Here is a 27,351-nt window from a genome sequence, read left to right on the forward strand (position 1 = left end):
GAGAAGTATTTTTACAAGCCTAATGCAATAGGCTTGTAAATAACATTAGGGAAGTTAGGTTGTAAAACTGAAACATTACAGTGCAACCTCGTTATAGAGGACAGGTAAAAAATAGTTCGATATAGCAGAAATTCGTAATATAAGATTTCGCCAAACCTCACGCTGAGAAGCGCTAGAAGACGGAACAAGCTGCCAGCAGATGTCGCAATGATTTTGTCAAGCGAAGTATTTTCTAACTCATTATGATTAATGCAAACTAGTGCAATATTCTTATGTACATTGTACCGCTTATATGTTGTCATATATACGAGCTGTGTTCGTTACCTGCTTTATATTAAGTTTCGATTCTTTGTTCTCTTCACCCAATGCCTATGGGAGCTGTGGGTTCTGTGATAAAAAGAAAGGGGAGCGCCAGAGAACTACGCAACGACTTTGTGCGCGCAATCTCTGACGGCGGCTTATTTGTATAAAGACATTTTGTGATTGAGCGTTATTCATTTCCCAGGTCATGGTGAATGTAATAAAACTGGTTGGCTAAGGATAATGCAACGACATCAACAACAAAAAGAGGTATTATTTGTCAGCACACCCGCCGCGGTGATTCAGCGGCTCTCGGTTGCTGATCCCACGGTCGCGGACGTTGGATCCCGGCCAAGACAGCCGTATTTCGATGTAGGCGAAATACGAAAACGCTCGATCGTACGCTGAGCGATGCGAGCCTTTCAGAGGCTCACAAAACTACACATATCACGTGACTCATCATCAAAGCTGCTGCAAACAAATGAAAATGCCTCCAGCTCCGTTCAGAGATAACATCACCAAGATTGGTGCTGACTGAGCTCAGCAGACAACAAATTTGCGAACCTCTAATCTGACGTCACACAAACCACACTCGCAGCGGATGATTGGTAGCGCCCGCAGACATCTAAAATGACTCTCGGCCGCCTCGATTGACTGCGACCGTGACTCACCACCCATAGATTGCACTGGGAAGTTGTAGCTAAATGCTGATAACTACTGCAGCTGTGTTACGTAAAAAATGCTGTTATCTATTAAATATAGGTGCAAACAGAAACGCAGTACAAACTGCTCGAAATGTCTAACGTCATTGGCGCGCACAGGTATCTCTCTCTCAAAAAAAAAAGGGGGGGGGGGGGGGGGCAGGGGGTTAGATCAAAGTTCATGGTAGCACCTGTTTATGCCTTCTGGGTAATGTTGGGATGCAGGGTACCGTGTTCGGGCCGGAGAGGGGACGAGGAAGTTGGAGACGTGGTTAAGAAGAAAAACAAGGAAAACTTCCTAGACTATTTACATAATGTACAAGTAAAGAGCAACTGAGAGTGCCTCTCAGTGAAAGGAGGCTTCTTTGCAAACGGGAGTCTCTGGGCCGCACTCGCTGCCGCGTTTTGGAGGGTCTTCCTTCACTAAAATCCCCGGATGGGGGCCGGACCTGCTGCAGAAGGCGTGCCCCGAAAAGTTAACTTCGGCACTAATCAGCCCCCCGTCATGTGATGAGCTTGAGGATGAGGGGGATGCCATCTATGTCGCGCAGGCAGCGCGAGTGGCGTTCCCACAATCTGCAGGTGGTTACACGAGTGGCTTGCACTTGTTCTTCCTCAGTGCAAACCCTCAAGGTCAAGACCCAGGGCCAGGCAGGGCCACGCGCAATGCCACGCGGTGAACCCTTCTTTAGACGACGGATGCCACGGTCAAACATAGTGACTGAACCCAGCGGCCCGGGTCGCCTCTGGGAGGATTACGGCAGGCCTTGAGAACTCTCTTCGCCATGCGTTCCCCAGGGGACTTGCTGTCGCTGCCGCCACCGTGGTTACCCCGGTCGAGGGAGTCCGCGCGCTAATTCACTTAGGCAGGAAGGGAGCGCGAGCATAACAGTAACAGGGAACAATATGGCAGGAAACAGATATGACAGGGAAGTGAAGCAAATATCCGTAATATCGGGATATCCACCTGATAACGTGCCAGGACATCCATAACAACGACTTGTCACAGACATTCCTCGCAAACGCTCAAAGGTGTTACGATATTTGGCTATAATTCGGATATCCTTGGGTTCTGGTATTATCACTGGTTGCTCGTCGACTGCGCGAAAAGCAGTGGGCGTGTTCAGTTTGAAATCTTGAGTAACAAAAGATGGAAACTTCCAGTAACGGAAAGCACTAGCTCTGTCTTTGGAGTTGGTGCACGGGAGCTCGAACTTGTCCAACTTCCGCTGAATGTGATATATCTTCGTACTCGTGTCGCTACGGGCGGACCTTTTCACGCAAAAACTTGCTCGGTCGACATGTTGCACGTCTGCTACCGCGGTCTTCCCCGAGAACCTCATCTAACGCAAGTGCGCTCATCACGCACTGATTTTTCAAATGCTGGCAGAAGTTTCTGATGTTTAGCGACACTTGCAGGCCCTGCGTAGCCAAGCAAGCTTGGTGGAGAGGTATTCGTACTATATTAATCGCTCATAGTTTCGGTTTGCTTCTAACACCTGTTGTTTACAGCCAAAAATTCTAGTCCTGTGCGCCAGCTATCCAGGAAAAACCTTTACTTTCAAATGGAAGCTGTGCAGGAGTTGAGGTCACGCATAGAAAATGTACCCACGCATAGCGTGGCTGTCACTTGTAACCTGCCGGAAGAACTGCACGCATGGAGTTGTATACGTAAACAAGGCAAGAGCAGCGAAGAAAACAGTGGTACAGTACCTCCGGTAGCAGCACGAAGAGCTTGTAGCATCTGCAATTAAATTGCTGTTGCTGTTTGTGTAGCCGGGCATCAAGCTCATCGTCATCCAGCAAGGAATGCTTGCTTCTGACCACCGTGCTTAGAGCCCAGCCACGTTCAAAAAAGACGCCGGAAAGGCCCCAAATATTAAAAGAGCCGCCAGATGACGCGCACATACAGGCGCTAGTAAGCACGATATATCATTTTTTTGTTCTTTAGCGTCCTTTCCTTTGTAGTTTCTTTATTCCACATTTTTTTTTAATTTAGGCCAAGACATATTAAGGACATTAAGTATGATTACTCGTTTCACTAAGGCAGGCTACCATCACCATAATCATCGTAATGCAGCAAAGTGGTCAAGTTTAGAGCCCAAAAATAACATAAAACTATCAATTTACTTTATTTTGTTTTATTTTTTATTTTTAACTATTGAGTAGAGTTAGATCTGAAATTTTGAAGTGCAAGGACCAACACTCATTGACTCATTGCCATCGCCATCACCGCGAGGCACGTTGGTATTCTCATTCGCCTTTGATCTCAATTCTAAAGCATGCAATCCAAAATACTTCACGGGCTTAGATTCCTTTTTAAGAGGGCAGTGCGTTTGGCCATGTAATTAGAAATGATATTCATGCGTTTCCTGAGCTCGAAATTGCTACACTTCTCGTGGCAGTGCAAACTAAGAATGTCGTCTGCTGCTGTCGTTGCAGAGAAATACGCTTACGTTAGCCATAACTCTGAAAGCAAATTGCTACGGTTGTCATTTAAATATGCTTCGCGGGACATCAGAGAACGACAGTATACATTAAATCGCTCACCGGCTGAGGAACTTCGTTCAGTACTTAATAGGATAGCTATTAACATTGCTAACGTTGAAGAAGGTAAAAAGAAACGCAAGAGGAAGAAGAATGGCGGCTCAGATGAAGATGCAACGAAAACTGAATCGCAAGAGGAGTTGCCAGTTTCTTTGGAATACAACGGTGTTCCTGTATCCGGAGACGTGGCGAACAGCGACGCTTGGAAGGAGGGCTCCATATTACAGGTAGATTAGTGCATGCCCCATTAAGTTTAGCCCTAGTGTGCACGAGCCAGACGTGAGGGAAAAAGTTGACATAATTAATGACTAGTAGACATAATTTCTGTGCCCATTAGGAGCATAGACAACATGAGAAATGTACTGGCACAGTGCAGTTAGAAAATCTTTTAAATATGATATTTGATATACTATACTATATGATATTTGATATACTATAATTGTTGAAAAACTCATACATAAATTTTCGCTCGTTCAAAAGTTTTAAACATGTACTGTATTTACTTCAATTGGCACATAAAATGTAAGTTCCAAGGGTACTTGATGTCTCTGCATATTGCAGAATGAGATGTACTTAATAGAAATTATGCTTTCTGAAACATCGTGGTTAATGGCCTCCAGCGTGAAATGCTTTTATCATAGTAAGAATTTGGTGTTTTTTTGTGTTTTTTTTTTGCTCCTACGAGAAAGATACGACAAGTGGGTGTTCTTCTGGGTGATAGAAGTTTATAGAGACCATCATATATTGAAAGACCACCGTTCTACAAGTGCTTCCTACAATTGCTTGCAGCATTTGTGACCATTGACACCTTCCTTGCTTTGAGAATGCTAATCTCATTTGGTCAAAAGCAACTGCTGACCTTCTCATAGCACTATTGAAGTACCCAAGGAATCTTTCCTGAACCATATTCGCTTCAGGTTATTCATATGCTATTCATTTACGGGGCACAGACGTTCACTATCACCGTTCTTTTCATTGTTAGTGCCAGCATATACTGTTGTGGATGGCACCATTATGATTGCAGCAAATTTTAATGGCTTTTCAAAGCTTGAATAGATTACATTAATTTAGTGCACAGTAGATTGAGCGATGAATGGCAGACTGCATGGAATAGTGAAGTGAACAGTAAACTACATCTCGTTTAGCCGATCTTAGCTGAGTGGAAATCATGCAGACATCTAGAAAGTTCTATTATAGTAATCTTACACCTAACTTCTTACTGATAAAACAAGACAAACCTGTATGCAAAATATGTGGAGAAGAGGTCATAGTAAACCATAGTTTATTCTCATGCACAAAACTCGACCTAAGAAAAAAAATATTTCACTATATTCTACAATGAACGCATTCAATTTCATCCATGCTGCTCTTAGGTGAAAATGCACTTGATTTTTTGTGTTTTTAGGTTTCTCAAGGAGCGAATGTTTTAATCAAACTACAGATTTCTGAAAGTTTAGTTCATTTACCATAACAAACAGATATTTTAATCCCATGTTTGACGAATGATAACCTTAGCTGCTTATGTGCCATAAAACCCAATATAACTAACTGAAAACTTGGCTGCTTTTGGAGCATCACACTGCAGACCAAATGGCTTTGTCGCATAGAACTCCAAACCATGCTAGAATGTACTACTGAGAACAATGGTCTCCAGGGCGCATGAGCAGCAACCAAAGCCATTAGCTCTGATATTAGCCAGTAGCTTGAGCCCACACATGTGTACGTGAAAGCCTAACTGACGTGTTCTAAAGTGTGGTGAATTAAGGTGACCGTTGGCAGACCTGGTACCTATGTGCCTAGATCGCTGTTTGTGCGTCCTGGACTCTTTTGTCCCCAGTAGTACTTAAACCAGCCAGTGTCATTCCTAATAATTGTCCTTAATAATCCCCTTTAGAGATTACAAATCAAGGTACGACACAAGTCCAGAAGAATCGATTAGCTTTTAAGGATGCCAGATGTGCAAATTCTCCTCCCTCCCCTCCAAAAAAAGGGAGGGGGGGGGGGGGCTTTGTTAAGAGAGAAAATACCACAAACAGCGATTATCTCTAGTTACTTGCCATGTGCTTTTCCTTGCTACGAGTGATGACACTTTTGAGTGAAGAATTGGCTGGGCCCCAAAACTTCCACTTCTTTTCTGTGAAATAACAACGCTCAGAGTGTGATAGAACAGAATATTTTGTGGCTTGGAGTGGTTTTTGGAGAGGAATGTGACTTCTTGGGAAGTTTGCTGGAGTAACATAACCGTGTCTGCCATAAAACAAACAACTAGAGCCCAATGGGAGAGAGGCCTTTGTCCTAGTCAACTCAGCTTGGTTGTTGCTGCCGCTGCTGCCAATTAATAACGAAGTGCAAAACAGAAAAAAGCATGAAAATGCTATAAGAAGTCTGTAGTGGCTTCATGACATATGGCTAGCCCAGTCACTGCATGTCGTTTTGCAAAGTCACAGGTGATAGCAGTTTGACTGCTCTAGTGTACCGTATGAAGCCATTTGTTCAGTTCTGAGTTTCTCTGCAAAAAAAACTGTACAGATGGGGAAACAATTAAAACAGTCGCTGTTATTTGACTACGCTAAAGAAGTAAAATACTCAAGAGTTGAGTTTATAACCCCTTCAATCTGTACATCTTGCGAGCGTGCATTGTGCTATATTTATACACGAAGTTTGATGTTACACTGCTTTTCCGTATTGAGCAGTTACGGCTGTCCAAATTTTTAATGCGTTGAGATTAGAGCCTTCACATTGGAAAAATCTGCCCATCCGTCCATCCGTTTGAAGCCGCAGTCAGAAGGTGGAAATTTGAAGAGAGGCAAACCCAGAGGAGAGGGGGAAGGGAGAGGGAAAGTGGGAGAAGGAAGAGATGGTGGGAGGCAGCGGGTGGCGGGTGGGCAATAAGTGTAGAGGGGGTACAGCGTGTCACACTGTGATTGCTAGATTGGATTGAGAAGTGAGTGGGATGGGCTTACAGCGTGTCACTCAGTGATTGATGAACTGGATACCAAAATAAAATTTTCGCAGCCTACAATAGGCTCTTAGTTTGGCAAAAACGGTGGGGTAATGTTTCTATCACATGTGTGATTGCGTTAACAGAATTTCAGTATATATGTGAATCCCCTTGTGATCAAATGCAACTATTGCTATAAAGAAAAGTCAAATTCACTCAGCAAATGTATGTGAACAGAAAGCTAGATTTAGTGTAGTGGGTACTCATTGGCTAGGTACTTGTACTGTTAAAAAATGGCATTATTGTCTGTTGAAAGCTGTTAAATGTATGAAATGAGAATGTGCAGCTGGATTTGATAGTTTGGCAAGCATGGAGCAAACAGCAGTTTGGCAGAGAACTTATTGTGTTGAGTTCCACTGGTATGTAACAGCTGCTTTGGTTTTTAACTTTGCAGATTGGTGAGCACCGCTACTCAATTACAGTGAATGCGCCTGCTGTGAAGAGTGTTCGTCTACCCAAGTACATCATGGCAGGCTTTCCAGTCCACGCACGCATTGAATTAGAACACTGTGACTTTCATGACTGTGAGATGACTTGGTTCATGACTGTCAAAAGAGGGCAGACTTTTCCAAGTGATGAAGTGTACAAAGCAAACAACATGCTTTTTGTCAACATGCATCAGCGTAGTTCATTCCTGGTCCCGGAAACTGCAGATGTTGGACGCTATGTGCTTCTGAGAGTGACACCTCGTGTTGGCTCAAGGAAAGGCATGCCACAGGAAGTGGTGTCTGCCTCGACTGTTGAGGTTGGGCCTGGCTTTTGCCCTTTTGAGGCTAGACATTACTTTACAACATTCTTCACGCTTCCTGGAAGGTATGTTTATTTGATAGTTGTGGTTAGCAGTTTGCATATTCTTTTAGACTTGCACACTTAATGTTTGTCTCTGTTGCTTCTTTTAGTTATTGAGTCATAGAAATTCTCAAGACAATGAAAAAATTGCATGCTTTACTAAAGAAATGGACATTAATATGTGTGCAATACTGTGGATATTTGTTAGGACGTGGGAATTCTCAATACTGTTGGGGATTTTATTTGTTCATCTTCAAGTAATGTCTCCCACCATCCTCTTTCCTCCCTTGTTAAAAACTATGGACCTTCACACTAAAACAGATACAGAATAGCACTATGATACTCTCCTGTTTCCTACTAAATTGATTATAATTACAGAAGTGGGACACATTTTTGTTGTCTGAATGGTTTATATGTGGGTGATGAAGTAGTGCTAGTTGTCAATTTATGTGCGTAAGTGGGGTGCCAGTAGATTAACACTTCGTAAGTATGGCTATGGGTGGTGCAGTATCCGGTGAGTCTGGTGAAGGAGAAAAAAAGTTCTGCTGATGTAGTCTGATGATTCAAAGCTATGTCTGGACTGTGAGGGACATCGTTGTACAGTTTTGCAGATGCAATTCAACAATGAACTTGAGCAGTCTCAGAACGTGAACATTTTTACATTTTACCGGCATTGAAATGTGGTTGTAACTGGAAAACAAACTTGCAGACTTGTTGAATAATATCATGAATAATCTATGTGAAATGTATGCAGAAAGTAATGAGGATAAGACTGCTGCATCATCTGCCACCTCTGCCCTACAAGAGGTGTGGTGTGGATATTTGGACTGGGGTTCAGGGCATTTGCTAGGACCCTTTTTAGTTTTGATTGGTGCCCCCTGGGTGTTCAGATGCTTGGTACTGTAGCGCCATTTTAAAATACCTCACCACACGAAAAACTTACGGTAAAAAAAAAAAAAAAATTCTGAATGACAATGAGTAACAGAGCATATGGTTGTTCTTGAAGTGAGCTATATTTGATAACCAGAGTGTCCACCTGGGATGAACCTTGGTTGTCGGTTGAAGACACTCAAAATGAAGGAACAAACTGCTTAATACCACTTGGCCTTTTCACTCGCCCGCAAGCAGACTTCTTGGAACATAAAAGATGCCTGTTGTCTGTTTCTACCCACAAGAAATAGTTTACTGCGTCCTACGGCAGTGCAAAACAACAGATGAAAAGTTTTACACGGAAGTTCTTGACCACTCAAGGCATGCAAAAAATGCCAACTGCTCTGTAGAATGTCAGAAATCTAGGCCTTATGTCACAAGGTAGAAGACCTTGGGCAGGTGTTTTTCACAAGCAGTCAAGGGGTCAGATTAGTTGAAGGGCACATGAGCTTGAGGGCAGTTTTGGATAGAAGCCCACATTGACTGAGTGGGCCATTACTGGAACCTGTCTTTGCCATGTGCATGGCATATTAGCCTACCTTCAAACAGGGAAATGGCAAGGTAGCACTAAGATAGTGGTGCTTAGTGATGTTATGTGCAATGTGTTAGCTGAAAATACTGCCCTGTCCATAAAACAGTGCACTGAAAACTGCAATTCCTGCCAGTACTCAAATATCTGCGTTCTGTTGATAAGCTTAATCATGTATCTAAATCTGTGCTACGTTTACTCACTCTGCATGCTGTTTATTGCCAGGTTTCGATGCATATCTTACAATCTCCTCGCTGACGTGTATGCTGACACAAGCTACTCAAGGTCCGTTCTGTTTCCATACTGCGCATCCTATGCCCTTGATCTATGCTACAGGAAGCAGTTGTTTGTAAAAGAAATTCTAGGTAAGTCAATATTATTTTGTTTTGAGGCGACACTCTACAAGCAGTGCATGTTAAAGCAGATAAGGTTTATTGTTAAAAAGATGCACAACTATAGAGCTGCATATATTTCTCTATGCAGGTTTAAATGCTTTTTTTCTATTAATTAGAACTGCAGATAACTAAAGCAGTATATCAAAAAATTTCAGCACGTTGTTGCTTAGTTACGTAAAAAATATTGCACAAGGCAGAATATTTTTCTGCAAGTTTTGGCACCTATTGAAAAAAGCCAGGACTTCAATTTCTGGAAGCTTAAATAATTAGAAATGCATTCAGACTATTATCACTGACAAAACTATATTTTAACAAATTAGTAGCTATAAATGTGTGTACAAAGCATATTTTTGAAGGTTTTCTGCTTGTAAAGGCAGATATAACCAGGTGCATAAATAAAACATTGGTGACAATTGTTTCCTGACACCTGCATGGGCCATGCAATCTTGCTTTCTGGATATTTGTTTCGTCATTCATAACTTGCGGGGAAGCTGTTTCCACCCAGCAGAAGCATTGTTTGAGGAAGTTAAAAATGCTGTTTGAATGAATGAAGCTTTAAGTGCATAAAAAACAAAATAGTTAAACCATGGTTTTGATATTTAGATTGGCAGGAAGTGTGACATTTCTGAACCGGAGTTACTGCAAACCTATTGTTGTTCAAACCAATTAGAAGGCACCTTGTACAGATTTCGCTCAAGATATTACTGCCATGACTTTACAGGCTACAAAGGAGACTTGATATGTTTGCAAGAAGTTGATCGCAAAGTTTTTCGGGAAGACCTGGAGCCCATCCTTGGAGCTAATGGCTTTCTTGGCCGATACACAGAAAAATGCAGCCCCATGGCTGAAGGAGTGGCCTGTTTCTTCAGGTCATCCAAGTTCAGGTGTGGTCTAAATGCTGATAGCATTATTTTATACGTCTGTTTTAAATCCTGCTAGGTGCATCATAGGTGCTTCTGCTGTTCTCACTCTAGCTGAAAAAATCCGAGAAATACAACACTGCTTGCTCATAGTGCTAACCTTCCAGTGCTCTGACACTGCGTTTTTGCAGCCAAGTAATGTGAACAATGTCAGGAAGTGCACCAAAACCACTTGCAGCAGTGTATGTCACTGTAAAGTTGTGTTTACTTTTTCAATCAGTGTTGTTTTGCTGTTACCATTGGTTACCAATTGCATATCCTCTTTCACCATGTGGGGTAACTCATCTAATTTCTGTTTGTGCAATGCAGCTGTTTTCATTTCTAAAGATTATGACTGCACAGGTCCACCTTTGCAACATTCAATACTGTTTGTGACTGTGCGTATGGGTTTAGTGAAAAGTCTTGTGTTGTGCCTGAATAGAAAGTGGCCAAGAGCCACGGGTGTTCTGGCTAGTGGCTGGCAAGCATGCATGTCATTATCATTGCTACAGTGTTCCATTGTTACTTTTGTGAGCACGGGCTCACCCAGTGAACCGCCCACTTTCAAGCATATCTGTCTGCTTGCCTTGCTGTCATCACCACTATATGAGAGCATTATAAATTCTTTCACACTGAACATTTTATCCAGATGTTTGGTTAAATAAACATTTTTTCCAAAATTTCCCAACATTTTACCCCAAATGTCGGAAAAGTTTCATATGTTCGTGCTGAGAAAGTTTAGCATCGTGAGAGTGTTATCAAATTTACAAATGATTTATCATTTGGCTAATGACCACCAGACACGTAGTTATCATAAATAACTTTCTCAGAACATCTTCACATAAATTTCGTCAGCATTTAAATTCTCCCATGCATGGAAAAAGTGATTTATCTCACAATAGGGATTTCAGGAAAAGTTATGTGCAATGTGTACTTCAAGTCTATTATTACTCTGTAGAAGGATGAATAGCAGGGCGAATTGGTAATAGTAGTTCATTTTGGGTAGTGCAGTGCGAAAAAGCACCCATCTATGTCATATTCTACTCCTGTCTTTCGTCTGTTTCGCGCTGTACCACCCACAATGAACTATTATTACTGCTGGCAATGGCTTCGTTCCTGGAACCCATCCCATGAAGCACTCTACGACAGGTCGAATGAGATGTGAATATTTCTGAACTGGGAATATTTTCATTACTTTCAACTCCAATGACCGAAAGTGCAGGGAGCCTAAAGGCATTCCAAACATATTTCTCAGGAGATATGCCGGTTGAGTTGCTTTAGAATACGAGCATAGAGTGTAAGATTTACTGCCTGCATAACTACAGCTAGTATCAAGCGTCTTGCGTGGCTCCTAAGGCTGTGGCATTTTTAAGCGTTGAGAAGTGGGCAACACAGTCCCCCTCAATCCCTGAATCTTCAGAGCACAAAGTGTTGCATAGAGGAGCCAGTAAATGGTCCATCACCCTGTGCGGTCATGTACACACTGTGGGCTCCTTACTTTGACAAACAGCACATTCTTATGATAAAAATTAAGTCCAGCAGGATCCCACTGATGTGTCTTCCATGTGACTGTGGAAAAAAAAATTAGAGCCAGCAAATTTCTGTGGTCCTGGCTTTGTGCCGGGACCATGAAAATGCAATGTGGCAGCAAGGAAAACCCAACAACTGGGAACACACCAACAGGGTTTTATTGTATTACTCACTCAAAATGGACAGCTCTTGTATACTCAGAAAAAAATATCAAATGTTGTCAGTGCTGGATTTTACTACTGATAAGCCTTATGGTGTTTTTGCTCACCTTTTTGTTTTGCTTTACAGAGAACTTGAGGTGTACAGTAGTGTGCTGGCAACAGCATTGGTGGAGGAGCAAGCTTTGTCAGACATCACGACCAGCATCAGCCAAAACCAATGTCTCAGGGATAGGATCTTGAATCTTCCAACGGCACTGCAGGTATTCTAAGCAGTTTTGACTGCTTTAGAGGTCGTTTTAATGTGATAGTGTTAAGGCTCCCGTTCAGCAGAAAATCCGGTGTCATGGTCGGCATTGTGAGCGGAGAAGCAACTTAGGTGGGTCACGTAGGTCACGTTACCTTGTGGTGTCATCACAACCTGCCCATCAGATTGTGGACAAACTGACCACCATGGCAGGCTGCAGTTGAATTGATGACTGGTTGTGAGAGGTTGCCCGGGAAGAACAACCTGGGCCACACAGCCCCACCGGTGGCAGCGCCTGCCATCGCAGGGCAGTGGTGCATCACTTAACCACTGCGCTACTGTGGCAGGAGTGGTTGAGGGCTCCCAGCAGTCTGTGAATGTAGAGAGTGACCTGTTGAGCATATACGGGCATTAACCCATTAATGCTGTCGTGTCATACCCTTGAAGAGGAGCTTATGTGGCCCTTCCAATTTGTTAATACAGTTTTATGCACAACATAACCTGTCTCTTTCCTGTGTAATTTTCTGTTTATCTTGTGCTCTTGTGCATCAGTACCGGGTGCCTTCATCCCTACAAAATGTACAACAGATTAGCTACCATTGTAGCTCTGCAAGCACATCGCTATCACCTCTGCAGGGTAATCCATGTTTAAAGTGAACATGCAAGCACCATGTCAGCATTCTATTCAGCATCACTTCAAATGCCTCTTAAAAGAGCATCAATGTGTAGTGCAGGCATGAAGAGTGTTGCTAATGACATTGACCTTTTTGTCTCTTAATGCATACATCTGGCTATGCCAAGTTTCCTCTTCACTTCTTTTAGGCTACCTCTGTTCTTTAGAGCATGCTCGATTCTTTCCATAATAAATTTGCTTATGGATAAGATAGTTAAAACTATACAGCAGTGAATGCAATCAGGACATTAATGAGGGAGCCAGTAGCACACAGCAATGGGACATCCTGCCAGTAACGAAAGAGGAAGGAAAGAAAGCCTGAGGAGCAATGAGGCAGAAAGTTAGGTGGGCGGATGAGATTAAGAAGTTCGCGGAGATACGGTGGCCGCAGTTGGCAAAGGACAGGGTTAAATGGAGAGACGTGGGAGAAGCCTTTGCACTGCAGTGGGCATAGTCAGGCTGATGATGATGAAGAAGAGTGTTGGGCACTGCCCTTAGCATAATGTTCGCTGTTATGTTCCCAACTAAAATGCAGTGTGCTGCTCCGTTCCTTGTTCAGCTTAGTCATAGAAAGTTGGGCAGTGCCTAGCTTGTTATAACAGACTTTGCACTGTACAATGCCTAATGCTTGATGTGTTGTTCATGCATGTGTGATGCATTGGCACTGCTTCTACATGCACTGCAGAATGTTGTCCTAGCACTGTTGTGTTACTTTACCAGTGGACCATTCTGTACTCATTTCAGCATTTTTACATCACAGAAGTCTGAAATATTTTTTTTCCTGTGAATACCAAACAATGTGGTACAACTTGTTTGATGTGCCACAACAAAGGGTATAGCTTGTTTCCTTAAACAAGTTGTTTGGGCTTGCTGGAGAGTCAAGTTCACCTGCTGTAAAGTTGTTCTCCAGCATGGTCATGAATTGCTAGCTTGCAGATGTACTTGATGAATTCATCGAGGCTTGGTGAAAGTCCAGATTTATGTATTAAACAACCAAACTGTTTGAAGGACACAGGGCATAAAAAGCTTGCCTTGCTGCAAGTTCCAAGCACATTTATCAATGGGTAGCACCATAATGAGTTGCTAACACTTGCACATTCAATATGTTTTTATCCTTCTTAGATAAGAAGGACCAAAAACCAAGTGCAGAAAATGATTTTTGCTGATGTGGCCAGCTGACACATTATGTTGGCAGTGTGTGGGGCTTTTCTGGAGTGGATATAGTTCCAGTCAGAGTGATAGAGTCATTTTCTGCTTGCTCTGCCTGCTCACAGATGCTTGTTCAGTTCCTGTACTAAGGCACTTGATGCATGACTCTTTCTTGTTTCAGTAAATATGAAGGAAGTCAGTAGTCACTGAAACCAAGAGAAGCACAGGGGAATGTCATTTTTTATTTGCAATTGATCCATGGGAAATTACTAGTAGTGCAATCATTTCTTACCTGAAAGACAAATGATTAGAAATTAGATGATAAGCACACATGCTGTTGGTGGAATTCGAACCCGTGACCTACACGTGTCGCATATGGTGTTCTACCAACTCAGCTACAGCAGCGGCTGTCCAGCCTTGTTACCCATTCTCAAGAGTGTTCATCAGTGCCACTTTCGACCATATCAGCGGACGGTCATAGTTAGGAGTGGTGACTATTACAAAATTTTGAGTTGATGGTAGTCCAGATGGTAAAATAAATAAATAAATAAATCTACAAAGTCCACACCCCAGTTAACTGGCACTAACTACATGTTCACTGACTTTATGCATATCCAGTTTTATATCCTGTCGTAAATGAAAACAATTTTATGCATCATGGCTATGCTATAAAACAGTTGTATTGTGCATCATTTAATTATCAAAGGTTTTAGAGCACTGGTAGGAGGGTGTTGAGTATTTTCTTCAGTGAATTTTTCTTTTGACTTGTCAGTCTCACAGCAGGTTTTTTGAAGGCAGTATGAAACATTAGTTTGCAAGAACTTTTGTGCACAGCAGAAAATACTTCATATGCTTATGTGGAAAAATTAAGTTTGGCTTATGCTTTGTGCGTGCATAGAGCTGTTGGGTAGAGAGAACAACACACAGACAGTGTTATTGCAAAAAAGTTTATAGCTTGCAGAGGGGAACCATTATACTGGTATGTACTATGTGTATCACACGTGGTACATAGAGGACTCTCACTTACTTTTTTTTATGACTTGCAAAATAATATCCAACTTACATAATATTTTATAATTCACATTTCTCAACATCGCACAATATCAAATGCTACAGGTACAGAGATATGCTGCAAAATGGCTTATTTACAAAGCTAATCCTAGCGGCAGAGCTTATAATTTCAACACATATACTGATAAATCAGTGGGCAGTTTTTGGCTGGTGTGTGATGTGGATTTGCTGTTGTTATTTTAGTATACAGGAACGTGCAGTTTTATTGTCTTAAAGGGAGACTGAAGCACTTTTTTTGAAAATCAGGCTGGCAGCAGCGTCTTATAGTTTTTCATGCTGTATGCTCGAATATCGCATCCAAATAAGGCAAAAACAAGCGCGAATTGCCTTTTTTAGCAGAAATATGCGGCCTGTGCCGCGGGGCGCGCCGTGCGGCGCGCCGCCGCTTGTGTTTGGTCAAGAGAGGTCGTGACGTCACTTTGAGGACTGGAGAAGCTGCTGATGCGGATCCGGTGCTGCGTTGAGTGCAGATCGCAACTTTCCGTGGTGTTGTAAAAGCGAATATGGCGACTATTTTTTTGCTGACCTCCAAAGAAAAGGATATTACAGTTTGTTTATTCCATGTATCACCTGAAAGCAAAAAAGACACGAGCAAAAAATTCTACGCCTAGCACAAGCATACGCCAGCGTGAAAGACGCGTATGCAGACCATGCGTAAAAGGTGCCAGCACAACCTCGGCTGGTATTCTCGGAAAAGAAAGGGGTGCGAACAATACTCAAGTCAGTTACCACCACCGGACGCGTCCTGGCTCGCCCGAAAGAGTGTCATCCTAAAGAAAAGGCCTAAAGCGCTGTGTCAGTACCCGGCGTAGGTTGGGGCCAGAAAGTATTTCAAGGAAGCGATGAAGCAGCACAAAGTTGATGTCAAAATTAGCGAAGCGCGGTGGCCAAGCACTGCGAAGCATGTGACCACAGGATAGTGACGGAATTATTGTGCGCTGGAAAGCAAGCCAAATACGCGCACAAGGCTGCTACTTCACTCGTGGCGCATTAAGCAGATGCCAGAAAATATTAATCGCTGCCTCGGAAACGTTCGCCCTTCCTAGATTTGCAGTTCAGGTTCAGTGAAGTAGTGGCCAACTGTGTGTGTTTAAAAGCCAAGCTAGCTGCAACTCGCCCGCTGCCGCAACTTGATGAAGAAACCGAGTAAGGTTGCGAAACATCGTGTTTTTTTGCAAAAACTTGGTTGGCATTCATTTCTCTGTTAAATTTGCATCCGAAATCAGAACGTCGGACGCTTTCATTTTAATCGCTTAGCTACGATTAAACGAGATGCCGCATATGAAGAGCTTCGATACTTGCTTGCTTTGCTTTATTGTGCTTTGTTTTGTTTGCTTGCTTGCTTGCTTGCTTGCTTGCTTGCTTGCTTGCTTGCTTGCTTGCTTGGACATGTCGAACCGAGTATAAAATCACTAACCGAGCCTTGCTGAGCACTCCTCAGGTGGTCTGGCCGCACCTAAGCTGAGGAGAGCAACACATGCTTGAGCCTCTACTAGGTTTCTGCAGGGGCTAAGTGATCATGTTTCTACTTATAGAAGAGGCGCATCTTCGGAATGGTGACACGCCTCTCATGCGCGAGGAAATCAAAGGAACTGCGTCATGGTTAAGTGAGCGACAGAAATCTCCAGAGATCACATTAGGGACAAGCTCTGCATGTAGCTGCTCTTACGAAAGTGCTTCGAGCAGAGTAGGCTTGCTTTGGTCGGCTTGAATTCTTCGTCACAGCAGCGAGCGCTTGCGCTGCGAGCTTATGATCTTGCGGAAAACAGTGGAAGACGACACAGTCGCGGGCGTATTTGTTCGTGGACACGAACGCAGAGTAGTGCCTCGTGTTGAATCTGATTCTCAAGGTCAGCTGACACGCTTTGTATGTCCCAACGCATGCAGTACAAGGAACAACGCACGCAGCGCGAGAAACAACGCGCGCTGAAAGCTCTCTCAGGTGCGCCGAAGTATCCCCGGCTCCTCAACGTGACGTCACGTTGGCCGACATGGACGAGGTTTCCCTCTCCGCTGTTCTCCTCTCCTGCCGCTCGCGCGGGCGCGGGAAATTTAAACATCGCGTTTTTAATTGGTGATTGCGCCACTGTTTTAGCCAAAATCGAAAAAATAATTTCCCGGACGTGATCAGCAATGACATTACTTCAAAACCCTAAAAAGTCAGCTGATTCGAAAACCGCCTCAGTATCCCTTTAAGGCTTCTAATTTTAAGATTAACAGTAGCTCTCAAGGCATTCAATAAATTTAATATTTCTGTACCATTGTTGTTGGAATCAGAGAAATGTTATTCAGGACTTTTATATGGTGCTGTGATCTGTGCCATTTGTGTAGTATGCTTAGTAAAATAGCCCCCTGGTACCTGGTTTTAACTGAGCTTAGCTTTCAGGACCTGTAGCTTCATAATGCTCATGAATTACATTGAAGTCTTTGAAATAAAAATAGAGTGTAACTAATGTTATTTATAAAAGCATTTTGAGATTGGCTGCTGTCATCTGTGATTGCACTGCCTATGGAATTCGCTGGATGTTCTGCATGGTCACTGTGGAATGGGTAGCTGCCATCATCAGGCCCTTCAGCTTAACCCTTTCACAAGCTATGTACACAGTTGTGTACAAAGAGAACTCTCCACTTTTTCTGGGAGTGGGCTGCACCTAGCAGTGATTTTTGTTTCTAATGAGTTTCGCCTTGCAAATAAGCTGGTTTTTTATGCCATGTAGTGAACTCAGAAAATAATATTTCGCGAAACAGCGGGTGGGGTAGCACATTGTCCACCATTTTTGAGTAGATATATTTTGCCACCAGTAGTAACATCATTTTTTTTTTCTTGCAGTTTCAAGCGTGATGTGCACCTTCGAAATAGAAATCATAGAAATAGAAATAGAAATGACAAGTTTCGGCATTTTCATGTTGTCATTTTCATCAATTACAACACTTAGTACGAAATTCTGCACATCCCCGCATAAAGCTAGCCGCTAGTAGGTATTTTGCACTGGAACACTAAGAACTTGTCTTTCTAAAAGCCTGAATATACTATTTGGGTGGAAAAATATTTCACTTTGATGGAAACAAAAAACGGCGTGTCAAAGGAAGGATTACTTGTTCCCTTGGCAATTCCTATATACTTTTCAAACGCGACAGAGGTTATGAGTGACATTAACACTTGTTTGCTACTATGCAGTTTTTGAAGAGGCACATTTTCCTGTCTGTACATTATGTAGAGCTTGTGTTATGCAGTTATTTAGATAATTAAGGTGATAAACAGTTGTACTATACTGTGCGATGTCAGTGCGTGTTAAAGAACCCCAGGTGGTCAAAATTTCCGGAGCTATTCACTACGGCATCCCTCATAGTCTGAGTCGCTTTGGGACGTTGAACCCTAATAAACCAATAAACAGTTGTACTAAGATAGCTGTATTGTTCACTCTGACTAGAAAATTAACATCTTCAAATCTAGAAAGGTAACTGGAAAGCTAACATGCCCCACCCCCTAAAAAAGAAAAAAAAGCTAGGAATTAGCCAGTGCCAGTTTTAGAATTGGAAAGATGATACCCATTAGTAAACTGGTGCACAAGACATCTATAAATAAAAGATTTTGTATTTCTAGAGACAGGATTTGGGATGTTCAAGGTTGCAACTTTTGTTTCTCATGTAGGTTCTGCTCCTGGAGCCTCTAGAAAGACCCAAAAGACTGCTTCTGGTTGCCAACACACACCTATACTATCGCCCAGACTCAGACCACATCAGGCTACTCCAAGCTTACACTTGCATACGGCTAGTTGAGTGGTTGCGAGGGGAGTACGCAGAGAGGGTAAGCACCTGGCACAGCTGGCTTGCCAAACTAGTGCAGTTGTCATGGGAGCAACCAACACAACTTAATCTGCCTGCTTCGGATCTCGCAGTATGGTGTGGAACCTGCCGTCGTCTTTGCTGGGGACTTCAACAGCTGTCCAGCATTTGGAATCTACCAACTTATGACCTGTGGACGTGTGTCACAGCACTGCAGGGACTGGTGCAGCAGTAAGTGTAGTTGTTTGATTTTGACAACTCACGTGCAAGTTGTGTGTGCAGTAGCAGGGGAGAACCAGGACTAGATTTTACTAAAGAATTTTTTTCTTCCTCTAGCTGGTGCATGCCAAAAAGGTACAGCCTTCTAAATGTGAGGATATTTAATGCCCACAATGCGTAAAAAGTTCAGTGCCCAAACTATAAGAGAAATGCTTAAAGAAGAACGGCCTTCTGCATATATGTGGGAATTAACCCATTACGCTTAAGTGTCCCCTCCAAATTTTTGCCGTCTACATCACCTACATATTGTGCTGAAAACCAACTGAAATGGAATGTGCCAGCCCGAGAGGAAAGTTTGTCTCTTTGAAAAGACTGTTTACTTGGCTGTGCTGCCCTGATACAAAAGCACCGAAAACTAGCTGTAGCTCCATCTCAAATGCACCTAGAGGCTTGTCAGTGGCACCATTTTGATCACCAAATATCTCCAAATCAAGGCAGAGCAGGAAGCTTAACGCAAATGTTTAGTGTACAAAGCCTAGTAAAAAACAGTGAAAGCTGTTGGGAGTGCGACAAATGCCACTTCGCACTCCACACGCCCGACTGCTTCAAGATTTTTCACAAACAAGAGAAGTTGTACTCTCTATAGATTTGTGACTGCCTTGACAGCCAAATAAAGTAAGAATTTCATGCGTGCTATCTTTTCAGCTCAAGTTATTGCAAATTCTTCCCAGCAACCCAAGTTTTGCTGTGCCCTCGTGGACAGACCGTGGAAGTGAACTGATTAAGAACATGTGCCAACTTGCCAAGCAGTCTGCTAATTTTAATATTTAGGCTATCTTAATGTAACCATAGTAAACTGACGACTGAGGCTAGTTGGTATAGCGCTCGTTCTGTTCATTGTCACTCTGCCCTGCCCCAAGTCGTTTTGTCAACGTTACCCACTGCAAAAAATGTAACGATTGTGTGCAAGCTCTGTTCCCTTTAGTGTGAGGCAACCTAATGTGTCATGTCTACCATCTGAAGAAAGTAGCTTTGAGTGATCTGTTCTTAATGGGATAACTAGCTTGAAGCTAAACTGCACCAAAAATAGACAATTAGATCCGAGTGGCGGGAAGTGACTCTACCTAATCGGGTCGGTCGTAACTTGTGCCTTCACATTTGCCATCTTTCTGTCAACTGCTTTCCTGCAAGATGAGGTTCAACACAAAAACTAATCTGAACAGTACAATCCTAGATTAAAAAATCGGGCGTCATTAGGCTGCTAAAAGGTATCTTAACCATCATTCTGCTACTTACAGATAAGGTCAAGAGGTGGGAGCAGGACAGCATCACTTTCTTCCTTCAACTTTACTGTCCCACTCCTCCCAAACTGTGTTGTACATGAAAAAAAAATGGTGTTTTCCGCCAACACATTTGAAGCTACGCATAAAATTTCGGAGGCATAAACCACTTCGAGAGGGCCTATTTTGGATGCTAGAGTACTGCCTACTTTTGTCGGCCAGTTTTGATCCGAGCATCACTTACCTTTGAGTGCCAGAATCACTTTTTTTTTCTTGAAAAAATTTCCCTCGCCAGTCAAGTCAGCCAAATAAAACAGGGCTGCTGTTATCTTAGTGCCATCTATTTGGCGGTTTTTCAACTTATTGGGGCTACTTATGCACGAATGAGTTCAATAGTCCCACTCCACCCGCTGTCGCATATTTCCTGATTTTCCTCTACACACTTTACTTTTGCTGCAAGCTTAGGTACTCAGTTAAACTACATCTTCAATTGAGTTGTTAACCAGATGTTGATAATAAGGTGCAAATGTCTACACACTTCCCTCATATATAGAGGCAAGGACGATCTTACAGTGACTTGTACACAAAGAAAACAAGAAAGCAAGACATCTGGTTGACTTGGCTGAACCGCCACTTCTGGTTCATGATATGAGGTCTTACAAGCTTTTTTTTTTTTTTTTGAGGCTGTCAATAAGTATATCATATATGAACATTAATGTTGCACTTTCTCGAACATCATAACAAAAGCATGCAATAAAAAAAAATCTTAAATATAAATCTGTGTTCAGTGCAAGAAAATATAAAAGGAAAGTAGTTCAGATTAAGGTTTTAGAATTAGTCTTTCAGTTAAAGGAGCCCTAACATACTTTTTGAATAGCCGCCGCGGTGGCTCAGTGGCTATGGTGCTCGGCTGCTGGCCCGAAAGACGCGGGTTCGATCCCGGCCGCGGCGGCTGAATTTCTTTGGAGGAGAAATTCTAGAGGCCCGTGTACTGTGCGATGTCAGTGCACGTTAAAGAACCCCAGGTGGTCGAAATTTCCGGAGCCCTCCACTACGGCGTCTCTCATAGCCTAAGTCGCTTTGGGACGTTAAACCCCATAAACCAAACCAAACCAATACTTTTTGAATATTGCAAATAAAGCTACCCAATCGTTTGATCATGTGCAATGTAGATTATTATGAGCACTCTTCACATAGCAGAAATTTTTCCCCAAAAGTCTTTTCCATTTCCTGTACCTGTTTGAAATACTTATCCTTTGTTTGACTTCTCTAATGTCATTTTTACTGCTACCACTCGCAGTGTTCGCACTGAAGCTGTTATCTGAATTTCTTCAGCATCATGAATAGCAGGTACTAATGCAAGCAGATTGGCAGAGAAAGTTCACTGCACAAATGTGTCAGGCAGTGATTGGCAATGATTGGATTTTTAATGATTGGATTGGAGCTGGCAATGATTGGATTAAATAATATGCGGTCACAGGATTGGGAGTGTCTTGCAGGGCTAGGTAGTGCAAATGAGTAGCTTTATGTGCAGAGGGAATCGTGTGAGCAAAGGGAAGCTTCGGAGTGGTCTGAAAAAAAATCTTTGGTAGTTAATAAGGTTTTATATAGGTCAGCACAAATCGTCTTAAAAAAATTAAAGCTGATTTAGCCTAACTTGGCCAAACGTGAAGTATGTGTGCTAGCACGTCTCGTCTCATTTCATTTTCGGTTCGAGGCTAAGGTTCCAAGGTTCCAAAGATTGGTGAAATCGGTGACTGGGGACTTTAGTAGTGGCATACTGTAAAATTTCGGGACCGCTTAACACACTTTAAGAGGGCACTGCAATAGCGGTGTGTTCTGGATCCATTGCGCACAGATGGAAGTTGATGAAGACGACAGCACGCAATGTACAGCGCAAGAGAGTGGCATGCAGTGGCTCTCATGCAGTGGCCAGTGAAGCTGATCTGTTCGCACTGCTGCGGGTTTGAAACCCAGTAGTGGTCATAGTTAGATTCATTTATTTATTTTATTTCTGCAGGTCTGGCTGGGCTTTTCGAGATTGGAAGCCTTAGTGCTAGCACTTGCTCTAGGCTATTTCACAAGTAGTACCTCTTCATACTCTGCATAGTTTTACATCTTCATGAAAAAGGATTTCAGGGCTCCTGTATGCAACTTTCTCATATTTCATGAGCAGTTATGAGTATAACATAAATGTCACATTTATAGTGAAATATGCCAAGAAACTCATATCTCTTTACTAGTATGTCATAAAAAAGATCCGACCCTGAAACCTGTCAGTCAGCACTGGGGCATATATCATTTAGTGATGTTGGCCTGATGTGGATGTTTGTATTGGTAACTGTTGTTGTTTCTTTAGACTAAACATTTTTTGGTGAAGCGCCACTTGACAGGGTAGGTCTGTTTACAACAGTTTTTCAGCTCAAGGCTGACTGCACGTAAGGAACCAAGTTCCTGAGAGATGTAAGATGATGCAGTGCAGTGCTAACCTGGAAGAGAAAACTAATTGAACTCATGGGAAAATACAAACATTCAGTAAATTGCGCATGTCTGGTAAGAGTACAACTACTACAAGTTTTGTAGCAATTCTTAATAGTCAAAATATGATTTATATTGTAAAAAAAGGCTGTATGGGCGATTTTAAATATGCCATCTTCAGACGACATGGTGTACTAAGCAAATGAGCTGGATATTAGTTGTTTACTACACCCCTGAAACAAAGAAAAATACTTCCCTATATGCCTGTGCTATATTTTTTCCACTGGGGGACGAAACCGAGGGCTTAAAGCAAGTGCACATACTTTTGACAAGCTCCTCGAACTTTTTGAGCGAGTCACTATTTGTGGGTATGGAAGATGTCTATTATAAACCCTTTGAGATACATTTTTCTTCAGCTGTTTTTGCACCGTGCATGAGTCTTTCCCTTGGTAGTGGCAAGTACCAATACTCATCGTAATTGAAAGGCTTCTTACTGGGGATATCTAAAATAAGTGCTTATCAGGTGTGTCTGATCGTAATGTTTGCAATTAAAGGAGTGTTAGATTTTTTTACTGGTCTTTAGTTTCAGAATTAGTTTTTTTACTAGTTATTAAACAATTTTGCAAGGTATTAAACTCTATTTGCTTTGCAGAAAATAGTTCCAATCTGAATCAGAAAAAGACATCTGAAAATATTCATGCTTTTTTTTCCCTTTTTTACAACCTAAAGGTGTTTACATCTGTGAGCAAATGGAATGCAGGCTTGTTCACAGAAACAAGGAATAGTGGTGATGTACTTGCCATTTTACCTTTTGGAGCAGGTCTTGGCACAAGCAAGATGTGGATTTGACACAGAAGCAGGTGCTTTGGCATGGTAGTCAATGTTTATTTACATGTCATACTACTATATGGTTCAAAGAATAGCTATGTTGTGAATTGGGCAAGTGGAACCACTCTGCATGTGCAGTCATGAGGGGCATATGTGATGAAACATTCTCAGAATGACAATATTGCCACAAGACTTCTGCGAAATCACCTTTAGTTGAACAAGCCTGACTTTCTTCATCTGCCAATATACAGGACTTACTGTAGAGAGGTCATGAATGTCTGAGCTCGTTTCCAAAAGTCAAAGCATGCTGATCTAGGTAGTGTAAGCAGGTGGTCTGAAAGCTACGTATTAAATGCAGCCAACTGTGATTGCGAAAGTCTAGGATGCTCAGGGTTCTTCTCTCTTCTTAGAACATGCAAGATATGCTACTTTGTTCAAAGGCACATCTGAATGTGTTGGAAGTGATGGTGTTATCATTACAGGCATGATCTATTCACCAACTTTGGTAGGGCACACATAAGCAGCTGTGTACCCGCTAATAATTGTCACAAAATGACGAGTTTCATCACCTCAGTGGCTCTGTTATCGCAGTGCACTTTGATTGACTTAGCTAAGCGCAACACCCATTGTCAAAAGTTTGGAGCCCAGGGGTGTTTGCTTGTGGACCACACCATGTGGCACCTTATCAAATCTCCTGGAGGCGAGAGAAACTCCGGTCCTTCCCCCTCCAGAGGTTAGGACTTCCACAGGTGCTGCAAGAGCCCCACTAAATGGCTTAGAAGCAAACCCACCTGGGCTCTGAACTTTTGACAAAGGCTGTACGTACCAGCTAGGAGACTGGATTTGCAGTGTGAATGTGTGGAGTGGCAATGCACCTGAAGCATCTGCCAGTAACATATGCATGAAAGGCGCAGAAGCGGTGGCTGGAAGCTTCCAAAGCGAGAGCTAAGGCAGGTGGCAGCCATTCACATATACCCTGGACCTTTCGTTTTTGGTTAAAGCCCCATTTCTCCAGATTTCTGCATCCTGAGGGACTTTCTGAAAAGTAGACTAATTGTGTGACGTTTTCTAGACATTCTCAATTTCTACAAGATTTTCAAACAAAGAAATAATGCACGAGTTTTACTCCTCAAATACTGAAAAATAAAATAAAGTACCCAAAAATGAAGGATCGTACGCATACTTCGGGCCCTTTGTTTTTGGGTAAAACCCAATTTTACCCAGTTTTTGCACCCCAAACAGATTTCTGTAATAAAGTTAAATCTGATGTCAGGCATGGCGCAGGAACTAGCAGATATCTTGAGCTTATTCTGTAATGGCGCATTCAATTATTTGTTAATGACTTAAAATTTCTTGTTACGGTTCTTATCCATAGGACGGCTTCCACTTAGGGTAAGTTCGAAAAATTCCTGTTAAAAGCTCGTCAGCTAAACACAGGAGGTGTAATGATTTATTAGCATTATTGTATCAAGTGCTAATGATGCTAATGATGTGATGCTCCAATGCTGTTGTTTGTTTCAAATGACAACTATGATACTGAAAGTATGATTTCACAGGGTACGCAGAAATGCCGGCAAGTCTAGCACACACCAGAAATTCTTTTCATGGCAATTGCAGCGAAATTGTTCAAGTAAACGAGAAAAGAATTTCATTAGGCGAACTGTGTTTGTGCAACTTCTTACACAATCTGTATGGGAATAATAGGCAAAATTTGAGAATTTTATGCTTCATAGCAAAACAAGCACTGATACAATGATTTCCACTGTTGGAAATAACTAGAGAAAAACCTCCCTGAGTTCTCGAAAAATTTCCTGAATAACCTGATCTCTACCTGGTTTTGAACTAGGAAAATAGTACCTGATTTTTACCCCCCCCCCCCTCTCTTTCCTCTTGAATTCTGGAAGCAATAAAACCCGGAACCTGAAACAAAGGGCCATACATATAGGTACCTCAGCTCATATTCCTTCTCCTTGTGTGTGTGCATGTGATTGTTAGTGTTCTTTCTTCAGCATCAATGGTTTGCTTGCGAGCTGTCTTCATTGTGCCTGTGTATTCTTCTACATGCGACCCCTCTAGCCATGGTGCTCTCGGCAGTATGCCTTTTATGGCTAAGGTGCACGACCATGGCATGTTTGTTGTTCACCTTTTAAGGGGGAATGCAACTTTCAAACATAAAAACCTATAAAAAAATCGAATTTTAGAAAACACCAGATTTCATATCTATAAGGTCTTTCTACATATATCCTGGAAAATTTTCACCCAAAACAGCCGAGAGGTGACTTTAAAAAAGTGTTTTTGTGACCATAGGTAGCAAAGAACTGGCTGAAATCTCTGTGAAAGTGCCAGTTTTCTCAACAGTAATAAGGGAGTAATTACTCATTGGCATCCACCCAAGCGCAGCCATACGGCTACAAAGGAAAGCTATGCAGCTTTCTCAGAAACTTCGTAGTTAAAGAAAAATTCGTCCTGGTCCGGGATTCCCCTAAACATTTGACCAACACTCTTTCTCAACAGTGTGTTTTTTGACCTGACTGTCTTCACTTTATTACCTTAAAGGCCCCCAGGATTGGGGGTATTACTGTCCTACTTGCAGACAGGGTAGTACGACAATGGCTTCACGGATTTCCATGCAGTTTTTTCCACTGCATTCCTTGATAAATTCTTCATGCAGTGATGTTCCTGTATTTTTGAATTAATTTCTTTTTTTTAATCCGTCACTAATCTGACACGATGATAATGAGTGCATTATGTGAGTGTGGATGAAACATTCTGTGTAGAAAAATATCAGGCTGTTAAAAATATTTAAAGAGTGTCACTGAATCAACCACTCCATTGGGTAAAACTTGAGAGACCGCAGACTCCTACCGTGTACATTATTGCCACGCTAAGCTTTCTGCAAGTTTGGCATAGCAATGAAGCATATAAAAATTTATAATGTAAAAACTACGTGGGATATTTCAGTGAAATTTTGTATTTAAGCATTCAGTGTACTTTACAATAAGCCTGCCAAATTTCATTGCTCTACGCAAAAAATAAAACTTTCACCTACGAAACCTGCGTCCCCCCTTAAAGCTGACTCGCATAATGCTAGGGATTTTTCATGTTTCATGGGCTTGGCACAAAACTTCAACAGCATGCAGTCTAGATCACTTCCAAAGTGATAAGAGCATTCTCAGATGACCAGACAGTGCAGTGCAACTTTCAGCCATTAGCAGATGCTTAGTTTAGCTACATTCATAATGGTGGTCATTCTTACAATTTTGCCATGGCAGGTGACTCTTGGTTTATAGTGAAATGTGCTTTTCTGCTGTTTTTTTTAAAAATCAGTTACAGTTGTAGGCTACATTTTTTCACCACACAGTCTGTAACAAAATGGCACACTGTTGCAGATGAAGAAGAAGCTGTGGTTGGCCTGGAGGCAGTTCAGCACATTCCTCTTGCAAGTGCGTGTGGTACACCTGCATACACCAACTACACCAAGGGCTTCCAGGGCTGCTTAGACTACATCTTCTACGACTACATGCAGCTGGTACGAGAAAGTGTGGTTCCCGCGCCGCTTCATCAGCAGGTGACCCAGGAGGAGGGACTGCCCAGTGAGCACTTCCCATCTGACCATGTGGCACAGGTTGCCACGCTCAGGTGGCTATGAGTTGCTTGGCATGAATGTTCAAGAAATCCTCTTGACCTCATACTTGGCCCTGCATGGTGTGGGCATGGCAATGCTCAGGAACAGGAACTCGCAGGATTGACAGCTGTGCTAGTGAAGGTTAAGATGACATGGTGCCAGATATTGTGATCTGTGGCTAAAATAAAATTGCTGCTTCCATATTCAGTCACTAAA

The 27,351-nt window shown here is 42.3% G+C and overlaps 1 protein-coding gene across 2 annotated transcripts; it reads left to right on the forward strand.

The window, feature by feature from the left end:
• Positions 1 to 3,226: 3,226 nt before the first annotated feature.
• LOC149350237 (2',5'-phosphodiesterase 12) lies at positions 3,227 to 27,351 on the forward strand. 2 transcript variants are annotated; one of them, XM_089579221.1, is made up of 9 exons: positions 3,227 to 3,775; positions 6,944 to 7,362; positions 9,023 to 9,162; positions 9,914 to 10,076; positions 11,910 to 12,042; positions 18,572 to 18,727; positions 18,819 to 18,936; positions 25,415 to 25,455; positions 26,900 to 27,037. In XM_089579221.1, exons 1-8 carry the CDS (start codon positions 3,356 to 3,358, stop codon positions 25,432 to 25,434), a joined length of 1,569 nt encoding a protein of 522 aa, XP_089435347.1. In that variant the 5' UTR covers positions 3,227 to 3,355; the 3' UTR covers positions 25,435 to 25,455; positions 26,900 to 27,037. The 2 variants fall into 2 exon arrangements, with proteins under 2 accessions (XP_089435347.1, XP_089435346.1); XM_089579220.1 differs by lacking the exon at positions 25,415 to 25,455 and having other exon boundaries at positions 26,900 to 27,351.

This window comes from Amblyomma mixtum, chromosome 3 (genome assembly GCF_055824585.1).
Source record: "Amblyomma mixtum isolate Tamu chromosome 3, ASM5582458v1, whole genome shotgun sequence".
Classification (NCBI taxonomy): domain Eukaryota; kingdom Metazoa; phylum Arthropoda; class Arachnida; order Ixodida; family Ixodidae; genus Amblyomma; species Amblyomma mixtum.